At 40.1% G+C, this 12958-nt stretch overlaps 1 protein-coding gene across 12 annotated transcripts in view; it reads right to left on the minus strand.

Moving 5' to 3' along the window:
* Positions 1–12958, minus strand: part of ESRRG (estrogen related receptor gamma) — a 620659-nt gene that overhangs the window by 53673 nt on the left and 554028 nt on the right. For all 12 annotated transcript variants that reach the window (XM_059413338.1, XM_059413334.1, XM_059413335.1 and 9 more), the window contains 2 exons: positions 12011–12121; positions 8208–8369 (listed from right to left, as the gene is read on the minus strand). In XM_059413338.1, coding sequence (XP_059269321.1) covers positions 8208–8369; positions 12011–12121 — 273 coding nt within the window. The remainder of the gene's footprint in view (positions 1–8207; positions 8370–12010; positions 12122–12958) is intronic.

Consider the following 12958-nt stretch of genomic DNA (forward strand, 5'->3'; position numbering starts at 1 on the left):
GGCGGGCGGGCAGGCAAGTGGGAAAGAAGGGGGTTGGGAGGGAGGAAGAAATGGATTCAAGGTCAAGTGGCAGAGCTAACACTTTGATATCTGGTGTGGTTCAAAGTCACTCGATGCACTTCTGCTCTGGTTTACCTGTAACTCTCAATCAAATTCAATGGCCAGTGATTCCAAACACAGGAAGGGACGGGGGAGCATCCGATTTTAGCAATTCATCATTTAGGGAATTTTCCCACTACTCCAATGAGTAGTTCAAGGGTCATTGCCTTGTTTCACTAAAATTTGTGACCAGCCATATGTAGGGTACACGATCGGTCAAACACGTTGATTTTCTTGGACTAAAAAAAAAAGTGTCCCAAGTTTCCATTTTTATTCATTCTCCTTTCCTTGAATCTTGCGTTTTGTAAATGTATAGACAAGACTGAAAGGCCAAATATGTTCCATTCTCCTAGCCTCGTGATGAGAGGTAGGTAGGTAATCTGGAACAAACGACACAGAGCATGGGGGAAGGAGACGAGGACAGGGAAGAAAGACATAATAAAGCTACGGCCAAAGAGCCACTTAAGTCAACCGTTCTGGGGGTCCGAGAAACATGAGTACTGACAAACATGAGAGTCAAACTTCCTGACTCTCCAGTTTGCTCATATATAAAGTGGGGATAATAAGAATAAAACCTGGGGCGCCTGGGTGGCTCAGTGGGTTAAGCCGCTGCCTTCGGCTCAGGTCATGATCTCAGGGTCCTGGGATCGAGTCCCACATTGGGCTCTCTGCTCCGTGGGGAGCCTGCTTCCTCCTCTCTCTCTCTGCCTGCCTCTCTGCCTACTTGGGATCTCTCTCTGTCAAATAAATTTAAAAAAAAAAAAAAAAAGACTAAAACCTACCCAGAGAGTAGCAACACAATTGTTGTGGGCATCCAATAAATGGTTGAGAAAGTCTTCGTAAACAATAAGTAACCATACAGATGCTAGTTCTTTTTGTATTGAAGGTTTAGTCTCATCAAAATGAGATGATCACATATATATGCACATACACATGCATACGTATTTATTTGGACAGAGATATGTGATTCAGGGTAGAGCTCATGCCATGTTTGTATCTTTCAGGGTAGAGCTCATGCCATGTTTGTATCTTTAATATTTCCCATGGCAGCAACGTAGAGTTGGGTACATGACACCTACTGGAACATGTAAACCAGATTCGATGATCACTATGAAATTATGATTCCTTTGTGATTAGAGGTATACAACAGCATGGCTCTGTACGGGGGGACATCTAGTCCTGGAGCCCAAGGCATGCTGGAATAGAGAGGATGTGAGCAGGGAATTCAGCATGGTCCCAGATCAGGCATTAGGTCACAAATCATGGAACTCAGTGGTGACAATCAATCTCCAGAAGCATCTTTAACAAGATTGGGATTGTCTCTTGAACCAGATCTCTGTCTAGGAAAACTGGCAACTTTTTGCCAATTCATATATGGGTTTTTTGGTTTTTTTTTTTTTTACTTCTAGCTGCAGAAAATGAAGGACCTCTGGTGAGCTTTCAGAAGGATGAACTAGCTTATTTAAGTGCTAATGATCCTGCCCACCTAAGACAAATGATGACCATATCCATACACAGATCCTTTTGACCCCCTGAGCCACCCAGGTGCCCCATACACAGATCCTTTTGAGTAAATAAACTTCCCTTCTACCTTTGTATTATAACCAATGTTTACGGTGAATATTTTTTGAAATGGATTTTATTAGCACTGACTTTTTGGATCACTTGGTTTTAACTGCAATAAAATGACAATGTGTAGTATCTTAGGAACTAGGATAAACACTGATATTTTACATTTAGATCATACTTTATAATTTGCAAATTAATTATACATATGTGTTTAATTTGCATGTGTATTCTCTCCCTCATTTGATTTTCACAATATAACTAATGGCTAGAGCAATTAAGTAACTTAAAAAAATTATCCCACCACAGCTTAGGCGTCTGATTTTACTTTCAGGTTCATTCCACCCTTGGAAACCACAACGATAGGTGCACAGGTCTACACCTACCAGGTACAAGAAATAGAACTTCCAAATATTTGGTAACTCAATAGAATTATAATTTAAATAGTATTATTAAGTGCCAAGGCTTTGCATCTAAAATTTATATTTTCTCCACTTAACTAAAAGACTCAACCTTTTCATAGTTCCAAAATCATTAAGTCACATACACAAAAGAAAAATTAGTCCTGATAAAAGAGGCTGTAATCACTTCAATTCATTCACAGGAAAGTAGAAATTACAACTACATGTAAATTCAGTTCTGAGGGGTGCCTGGGTGGCTCAGTTGGTTAAGCATCTGCCTTCGGCTCAGGTCATGATCTCAGGGTCCTGTCGAGTCCCGCATTGGACTCCCTGCTCAGCAGGGAACCTACTTCTCCCTCTGCCTCTGCCTGCTGCTCCCCCTGCTTGTGTTCTCTAGCTCTCTATCAAATAAACAAATAAAATCTTTAAAAAGTAAATAAAAATAAATAAATTCAGTTCTGGGACAGGATAGAGAGTGGAGCCTCAGGACCAATTAGTAGTTTGGGGCTATGCATGTTTTAAGTCAACTAATCAATAAAATATTTACCAAGTACCAGTGACAGAAAGCCCAAAATGAGCCTTAGGTGCTACTTATATAACTCTCCCCTAGTCAACTATGCCCTTGATCCACACATCAAACCATAATCACACACATATACACATGGAAACATACTTTTATGTTATAAATGGAAACATCTTATGGTAATTATTTCGAGCACATTTGTTTGTGTGACTTTTTGCACATATCGTCAGCACCATTAAGTGATGGTTTAAGATAAGGAATGGGCATTTTAAAAACCTCCACAGCTTTGGTTGGGGATGATATAATCTTAAAAATTGGTCTCTATATAAAGTGCATCAGAACAAAAGAACAATCGATAAACAGCATAATTAGCAACAGATGTTCAAAATACCCTTGGGTATTCACCCACAAAATTTATATTCTAATGCAGAAAGAGTTTATATGTGTTCTTTAAAGATTTCTGTCACTTCTTGAAAAGTCCCAATACTTCCGTTGAGAAAAACTAAAAAAATCCAACTCAAGGAGCAATTTTTGATACGTTCTTCTGACTGCACGTTTTTATCAAAAAATGCTTCAGTGTAAATGAAAAACACTGGTTTCTATACTTAGATTTCTGTTTCCCACATGAATAAACTACACATAAAGACGCTTCTATCACATTATCTTTCTAGTGTGGTTTTCCTTTAGAGCTTAATTGTTCTGCCTACACTGATAAAAATTGTAAGGTTGCGTTTGTTTCTTTTTTTTTCTGTTTTGATATCATTCCAGAAGATGGCCATTTTATAAATGTGACTAAGGGGGCCCGAACTGACACAGAGTCCTCTGCTTTAGCAGCAAGGGTTTAATTTGTTGTGTTAAAAAGAAACAAGCCTGCCTGAAAATTGGCCATCTCTGATAAAGGAAAAAAAATTTTTCTAAAATACATTCATTCATTCATTCACTTAATTGTTCAAATACCCTTCTATTCTTTTAAAAGTAAACTGTCGGATGAGACCCATTATCTATTTAAGCCACTTATATAGGTCAGCTAATATGGGCGATGCTTTTTTAAGCACCGTCTGACTCAGCATATTTCTGCATTTTGCTAACAAAGTAACAGTACATAATAATATTTTAATCAACTCCGAAGAACAATAATAGATCTGACTGTGGGGCTGATAATCGTCTTATCACACCCTGTGAAACCTAGCTCTAATATTTGACGGAGCCTCCATTACTGGGCAGTCCATTCTGAAAAAGGCCAACAATGGGAGAGAATGAAGTGGAGTGTGCGGTAACTCCGTATCTACATAAAAGAGATTAGAGGCGACAGCGTTCCATTTTACAGCTCAATCATATTGTGTTAGCATGCGCTTATCCGAGCGCGGACGAAATTGAAAGAGAAATAAAAAAGAGTCAGGCAGATAGGAACCAGAAAAGCGAGGCATGAGCAATTTCCAAGGATATAAAAGGATGCTAATGGCGGGGCCCTGTCATTCTTAAAAAGGGCTATTAGGGCACCATCATCTGTTCTTGTGCCCTTATGCTCTGCCAACTAAAGTCAAGCATTTTCTAAAGCCCTTGTGATCTTTTTTCTTCCATAGATAAAGTATGGTCATGTTTCCTAAGAACACACTTTTCCATTTATGTGATTTATTAAAGTAAGTCAACTAATTCGATTTACTGATAAAAAAAAAAAACACGCCATATGTATTTTCCTTCAATATTTTCTTTTGTTGAATTCTGCACTTTCTTATGTAGCAAAAGCAAGGATAGAAGAATCCATTCCTAGCAGTGCAGAGAGGCTACGGTCCTTGTCTGAGATGTTAAACTTAATTTTTGAACTGTGTGTGTGTGTGTGTGTGTGTGTGTGTGTGTGTGATGACACAAACTGAGAGCAGCATAGAGAGAGCAAAGGCTTTACATTTTAGTACTAAAGAAAGATTTCACTTTAATTTTAACAGAAGCTTTACACAAAGAGTTTTAAAGTTAAGACAAAGACGGGTGAAATTTCAGTTCTGACTTGACTTTAATTCAGGCTCTGACCCCAGTTACGAGCACTGGGTCATGTTATCAAGAACATGATTTTACTTCTATCAAGGCAGAAATGTGACCTTAATCTTTATATTCTCTTTGTCTCCCCCCCCCCCCCCGTCCCCCAACCTATGCTCCAAATCGCTGCTGCGTCCAACCTCCGGGAAGCCCGGGGATACCAGCACTCTTGACATCAGAGCACCCTCTTCTTCTACCTCCAAACAGGGTATGGCACGCTTATTATTTAACAATTTAAAAGAATTCCAGCTAATTCTTGTTTGGCTAATCCTTTTCTGAAAAGCCAAGCCACTCCTTGTAATCATTTAAACACCCTCAGGGTATCACGAACACCAGAGCTGTGAATCATCACTCCACAGTGACCTCCTCTGGCATCTGCTGTGGAGAGAGAATCACGTCAGTCTCCACCAATTCTAAGCCTCAGCTTAAGACTGAACACATAATAGTATAGTAATTGTTTCCACCACTGGAAATGCTGTTACTCATAGTTATTTAAAGTTACTGTCTTCACAAAAGTCACCAGAGCCCCTTTACTGTGACAGGTTCCTTTGTGAGCTGACATTTCTACTTAGACGCACAACTGGACCCACAAATTTATCACGGATGTTTCCTTACCAGAGAGCATGGTAAGCAGTTGCTGACTAGCATTGGTCATTATTAGGGGATGTCTGAGCAAAATTAAAATACTGGCTTAACAGGTCTCTTAATTCAGGGAGAACTTGCGCAGAGCTCCCTAAAATAATGGGTGATTTCAAGTCATAGCGACACAGTGTCTCAGGCGGTTGTTTCAGTAACACCAACACTACCATCACTCCTACTCAGAAGCGCTTCTCTCAAATGCTCCTGATTCTACTCTAGGAAGCAGTGTGGCTTTGAAGGCATCAGACACATTTGTGAATTTGTGTAAGGGTCGGGTCTTTACCTCTTATGCCTCAAATGTCCCTGTCTTTGAATTAAAGATAATAGGACTGGATTCCCGGATTAAAACAAGAGTTCTCAGTCGGGGATAATGGGCACCGTTCTGCCCACCAGAGGACACATGTCCATGTCTAAAGACATTTTTGTTTGTCACAACTCAAGGGTGCTGGTGATAGAAACCCAGGAAGCTGCTTGCTGAACATCCTACCAGGAACAGGACAGTCCCCACAACACAGGATGAATGGACCTGGTATCAATAGTGTCAAGGCTGAGAAACCCTGAGTTAGAATAAGGAAATTTTTTGTCCTTTTCTTTTCTTTTTTTTTTTTTTTAAGAAAAGGAGGGAGGGAAAGAAGAAGAAAGGAGAGCGAGAGAGGGGGGGGAGAGAGAATCTTAGGAACACTCCACGCCCAGCAGAGAGCCCAATGCAAGGCTCATTCTCACAACCCCGACATCATGACCTGAGCCAAAATCAGGAGCTGGATGCTTAACCAACCGACTGAACCACCCAGGCACCCCAGAATAATGACATTTTAAATATGCGAGTATAGAGGTGCCTGGCTGGCTCAGTCAGCAGAGGGAACAACTCTTGATCTCAAGGTTCTTGGTTTGAGCCCCACACTAGGTGTAAATATTACCTACAAATAAAATCTTTTTTTTTTAAATTTTTTTATTTATTTATTTTACAGACAGAGATCACAAGTAGGCAGAGAGGCAGGCAGAGAGAGAGAGAGAGGAGGAAGCAGGCTCCCTGCAGAGCAGAGAGCCCGACGTGGGGCTCGATCTCAGGACCCTGAGATCATGATCTGAGCCGAAGGACAGAGGCTTTAACCCACTGAGCCATCCAGGCGCCCCCAAATAAAATCTTTTTTAAAAATTTTTAAAAAATAAAATATGTGATTATGTACGTGCATGTGTGTACATGTCTCTATACATAAAGTAATGAAATATATAAATACAAATGATACATATTGACTATCTAAAGAAGTGTGGCTACTTCAACAAATACTAATTTTCTTCTGCTCTAAAACCTTCAGGCAACTCTTCATCTAGGTAAGTTTTCATACGTTATTTAAGCAAATTCGACAGTTCCCACTGCCACAATTCCCAAATGTCTTGACATCTTTTAGCATATCCTTTCTTATAGCCTTTCTTCTTTCCTTTTTTTGAAGTCCCATAGATGTGATTACAATCGAAATGTGATATCAACCATCCACACGATCAAATTTGCATCCTTCTCGTACATGTAGTAACCCTTGTTAAGTATCTTCTAAAGAACACACTCAAGCTCACCTCTTTAACTAGTTTTGACTTAATTTGGGGTGCTTTATTAGCAAACAGTGTAAGACAAAGTAGCTGGTATAATACAGAGTGATGTTTAAATTAGTTTACAATTTGCTTGGCCTCATCTAGAACTGCGCCGAACAAAGCCATTCAGAAATGTCAGCTGTGTTCCTAACCACTGTAACAAATTGTCGCCTGAACGCGGCACACCTAATGACTTCAAATTAGCTTCACTGCGATATCGCCTGACAGTTCGTTACGACTGTTAGCAACATAGCTGGCGTATCATGACCAAGAAATTGGTTTCAGTGTGGGCTGGGAAAGGGACTTCCATCAATTTGATTAAAGAAATTACTGTAGCATTCAAAGCATAAAGACAAACTAGTTTAAGGAGACAGAGGTAAGTTAACCGCACCAGAAAAACACTGCTCATCGTTCAAAAAGTTGTTTACCAACTACTTGAAGATCGAAGTTCAAACAAACACAAATAATTCAGGCAGACCGCCAAAATTCTCAACCCTTGAGACCAGGTATGTTTACTGAGGTTATTGAGCCGAGAAAGGAAAATAATCGGGTACTTGAAAATACTACGTTTAAGTTACCGTATGAGAAAGTTTATGATGTCCATTTAAGATTGATTTTTACCACCTGTGTATCAATTCATGGTAAATCTCTAACTGTGAACCAAAGCCGTGCCGGCAAATACAAGGAGCAAGTCAGTGTGAACCACCACCCTGAAAACACATGAGGGAGTCTTAAAAGGAAAAAAAAAGGCATATTAGATGTGTGCTGACAAAGACATTTTTTAAAGTGAAAAGAAAAAAGAGAAGTGTCTCCTTAGGAGAAAGCTCAGAATTTTAAGAGGGAGAAAGACACATTTTTTTTAAAAAGTTATATTCTCTTTATCTTATGTTGGCAATAGTACTACTGCCTATGAAAAACAAAAAACAGAAAAGCAGAGTTCAAGGTGGCACAGATAGAGAAAGGCTTATGGTTCCGGGAAGGTTAAGCAAAGCTCAAAATGAAGTATGATTAAAAACACATGTGAAGGTTGGGGCGCCTGGGTGGCTCAGTGGGTTAAGCCGCTGCTTTCGGCTCGGGTCATGATCCCAGGGTCCTGGGATCGAGCCCCACATTGGGCTCTCTGCTCAGCAGGGAGCCTGCTTCCTTCTCTCTCTCTCTCTGCCTGCCTCTCTGCCTGCTTCTGATCTCTCTCTGTCAAATAAATAAATAAAATCTTAAAAAAAAAAAAACAAAAACATGTGAAGGTTAAAAAAAACATAGTAATGACCAATTTTTAGATTTGCTTCAATACACATACTGGGAATTATTGCAACCTTTTCGTTTCATTTTTATTTATTTATTTTTCTTTTCAGAAAACGTACCTGGAATGTGCTTCGCCCATCCAATGATAACCACCAACTCCCGGTCGGCCAAGTCGCACAGGGTGGTGAGAGCTTTGATGTCACTGTCAGGGACAGTAGGGTCAGGCATGGCGTAGATCTTCTCCGGTTCCGCCACCAACAAATGTGAGACAATCTTGTTATCTGCAGGATCAGACCAGAGCACTACAAGATCACTAGTAGCACTATCCCGCTTTCCCAAACCCTAAAGTCTGCTGCGTTTTGACAAATAATTCCAATTGCCTACCACAAACCCCAGATACTCTGTTTCTGGTTCAATATATGCAGAGTAAACAGTGTACAGGCAAACTCAGAGGAAGAAAGAAGCCACCGCAGTTGTAAGAGAAGGCATTCCTTTCTTCTTCTCTGCTCTACCTGCCTTTCCTGGAATGAAGCATCTGTCCTGTAATGAAATTTTTTATAGCAAACAGAGAAGAGAAGTTAGATGCTTTCTGGGTTTGCTCTTTGATTCTTAAGTGGGATTTGGGAAAGCAAACTCAATAGTATACAACATCTTTCAACTAAAAATCCACAGTCAACCACTGAAATACAGAATATAATATGGAAGGCAAAGAACTAGCAGCGCCCAGAGTCATAATGGGCACGAAAGTCATTAATTGTCTTAATTCCTTCAAAGAAGAGCAAAGGTCAGAGCCCTTCTGCCTGGGTGAATTACTGACTATATAACTCTATCTCTGAGGGATGCATTAAATAGGAATGTCTCTCCTTTCTCTCCCTCCCCTTACGCTCAGCCAATCCTTCAAAAATAGCCAATATCTGTTTCCAGGAAAACACTCCTACCTAAATGTTACCATATTTTCTCTTTGGAGTGTCTAATTCTTTACTCCTTTATTTTCATCTGTTGTCTTTAGCTCATTCTCTGGTTCCGATTTATCTGTCTGAAATTTGTGATATATGTTTTTAAAATCCTTCATAAAATAAACACTAGAGACAAATGGAAAGCATCACATCAAATGTGTTTTATTGCTTAGGGGCATGTGAGAGTTTATGGAAGGGTTGTAAAGCCTTGCTAACGGAATGATTTTTCTTGTTGGCCCTATTCTCAATTTCTATGTGTAGCTTTAGATTTTCTACTTTCTTCTAAGCGAAGAGATACAAATGGGTAAGGATAAACCCAAGTATTTCAACGTTCTGTGTACTATTACTCTAGCAAACCAGGGCATTAGATGGGACTTTTGTGAGCAAAGCCAGTTCTCTTTGCATTTACTAGATAATTTTCCTTTCATTCTAAGTTTTTAACTTCTTCAACCCCAAATGAAAAGACCGCACATACCCTAGAACTGAAAACATAGCATTCCTTTTAGTCTTCTTTAACAAAATGACAAGGAGATTATCCAAGCTCTAATTAGCCATTTTTCTAATATTTTAACACTTTATTACTATGGCTGCTCTCTGAATTACATTTATTGCAAATAATCAACAGATAACCATTCATTGGCTTTAATATTCAATTATCACCAAATTGAAAATGCAGATTTGGGAGGAAATACTCCCAAACATCATATTTTGTAGGGAAAAAAATAAAATTAAATACAGATTCTTTCTTTTTTTTCCTTTAATTTGTAGGATCTGTGAAGAATGGCATTTGTTTCTTATATATGCTATGGAATCAACACCCTGTATTTTTAGTTACGCTTGGAAAAGTTTCAACTTTCATTGCTCTGACAATGCAACAAAACCTGTCAGCACCCGCGAGTGTGTCAGGATTAGACGAAAATGCAGTATTTAATAAAGGGCACACATAAATGTGCCCAAAGGAAATCCTGAATCTGGATCCTTTTGTCCTGGGAAGATGGTTACCTGTTTGACCCAAATCAATGGATACTTGACCGGAAGGGTCGGAGACATTTGGTGGAAGCTAAGAAATTCCCATCATTCAGAAAACAGAATAGCCGACAGGACCGTTTCTAGGTAAATCTTATTTAATGTTTCCCTAATTAGAATCAATAGAACCCAATTTCCATTCTTGGGCTTTTGTAGTACACAAGCAATCGGTCAGGGCCCAGAAATCTCCCTCAGCCACTTTCTCAGCAAAGCCTAGCCAAGTCTCTTGACACTTATCTGACAGGATCTGAAAATTAAGTTTTATAAATGTTTGTTACAAAAACACACTAATTGGATGGACTAAGGAAAATTAACACAGAGGCCTTGAGATAATGAGTAATGATTTATTAGGAGGCCTCTTTATCTCAGACAAATGGAGCTCACTGAAATTGCTATAATCTTCTGGAAGGTACTTGACAAGCCACTTCCCAATTTCTCAGGTTTACGCCGAAAACCATAGATGTCCCTCCATCAAATGGACGCGCAAACTGGGCCAGGGCTCGTTTTTCTCTCAGGAGAGGAAATTATCAATGGTTTCAGTCGATGCTCATGTAAAATGAATGAGATATGGGCAGTGTGTATGATACTGAGTCTAGGAAAACTAACCTCTAATGAAATTAAGCATTAGTGTTTATTGCGTTTTATTGTATTATCAGAAAGTTTCTTATTATAATGTGCAAAATCTGCTTAATGCAGTCCTAGATTGTATTTGCAGAATGCCAAACAGCGTATGCAGGCTGAGGAGAAGATGCCAGATTGGACAATTGAAGGTATAATCAACATAATGTTTTTTGGAAAGGCGAAAGGAAACTATGCCATATGTTCACTTAAGCTTTAATTTTATGTAAAACTGGTTGTTTTTCCTTTGACATAGCTAAAATGTCCTTTCATTTACATTTCAGGGTCTGTTTTATTTATTTAACAGATCCCCATATGCTCACATGTATGATGCACAGCAGCGACCCCTCCTGGGGAGTGGGAATTAGAAGCGGACGCTTTCTCTTCCCTTGAAAGCAGATCCAACATTGCCCGTGTGCCTTCCACAACCACTAGAATGCACCCTCCTCTGGTAGGTGCTGGTTGTGTCTTCTGAGACGGTGGAGCTAAATGCAAGAACTGATTGCATCAAGCACTTCACAGTGCCTCGTACAAACTCTGTGCATAAATATCCTGAAAGGCTAGTTCTGTTGCGGTAGAACTATGAACTGACTTTTCAGAAAGTGGGATGCAGTTATTGCCTCAATCTACATTCCAACTCTTTCTAGTTCATGACAAAGAGAATGGGGCTTGAGTTTTAGCAATGGAGCCATCATCCTTTCCAACTGCAATCTGGCATTATAAAACCACGGACTCTTTAAAAACAATTCATGATGCCCATAAGGGCATCTGAGATTGAACCATCAACCTGTGCTTGTTACCAGCAGGGCCTCTTCTTGTTTTAATCTATTGCTACCTAGTGTATTAACCTTCTTTAGCGTCAAATTAATGAGGCTCCTAATGTATTTTCTTTGGGAGGTTGAGCAGTCAAACTCATTTAGTTACTGAAAACTACAAAAATCACTTTCTTGTGAAATCTGAAACTAACAGCTCCAATGAACTAATGATTACAGTATGATCCATTTTATGTACCTCTGAAAATAAAGATAACCAGCAAATGTAAAATTCGCATTATATAAGCTGTGCCCTCATAGGCTTGTGCTTCTACAAAATGACTTGGTGGCAAAGGGTAAGGGAGAGAAACCCACAGGGGGAAAAAAAAAAGATAATTAGCCGAGTAGCTGTTGCTCCTCAAAGGCAATCCTTGGGAACACAGCCCTGGCCCCCCAACAAAGACAAGTCTCCTTGGAGTCAGTAGGGATGGGCGTGCCAAGACCGACGCACATAGAGCCAACGGAGAGGATTCTGTGTGTTGGAAAGCCAGACATGTCTGCTGTACTTACATGGCTTTTTGGCTGGCTGAACCAGCTGAGGGTTCAGGTAGGGGCTGTTCTCCGCATCTATTCTGCGCTTGTACTTCTGCCGACCTCCACGTACTCTGTCAAGACGCACCCCTGTGGGCAAAAACAGGCACTGGCTTACTGCTGAGGTAGCCATCTTTGAAACCAGTATACATACAGTATCACCCATTGGTGCTATGGAGACAGACATTAGAACACAGAATGGGCCAGAGGTATTGGAGGAATGTTTTTTTTTTTTAAAAAAAAAAAAAAGATGGCTAAAACAAAATGGCCAGGGGTTGGCAAGCACATCTGTAGAGCATGACAAACCTGAAACACATTTCATGCAAGGCCGTCAAAATCACATTTACACACCAAAGGAAAGGCACATTTCCATGGGACTTAACACAAAGAAATTGTTCCTTGATACTAGCCTCGTTTCTCAAATTAAAGGCAATGGCAATCCGTATCCTCTTTCCCAGTCACCCATGAAAGCTCACCGCAGACAAGTCATCCGACCCTCCCCGGTCTACCACGGGGTTCGCTATGGAACTGAATTGAACTGAAAGCACCTTCGTGCTGTGGAAAGCCGGAATTACACTCCGCAAGATGAGAGGTAAGGACTGTTCCCTAGTATCATGTCAACATGTCTCAGAGGAGGATGTTATTTACATTTTGGTGCACATGTGTATCTTCTTCCAAATGACAGAAAATGGGGAGTAAGTTTGGGCTGGACACCGGACAGAAAGAGGAGCTCCCTGAAAGATTCAGAAGGCCCAGCATGTCGAAGGCGGGCTGTGTCCGTGAGGCAGAGCTAAGGCTGAAGCCAGAAAAGGAGGTAGACAGGGAGTTACTAAAACTTCTTCCTAAAGAGTGATAGATTGGGTCAAGATACAGCAGGTTTTTGCTCACATGGGATTTAAAAGATTGAGGAAAGAGGCAAAACGGAAA

Source organism: Mustela nigripes, chromosome 10 (genome assembly GCF_022355385.1).
Source record: "Mustela nigripes isolate SB6536 chromosome 10, MUSNIG.SB6536, whole genome shotgun sequence".
Classification (NCBI taxonomy): Eukaryota; Metazoa; Chordata; class Mammalia; order Carnivora; family Mustelidae; genus Mustela; species Mustela nigripes.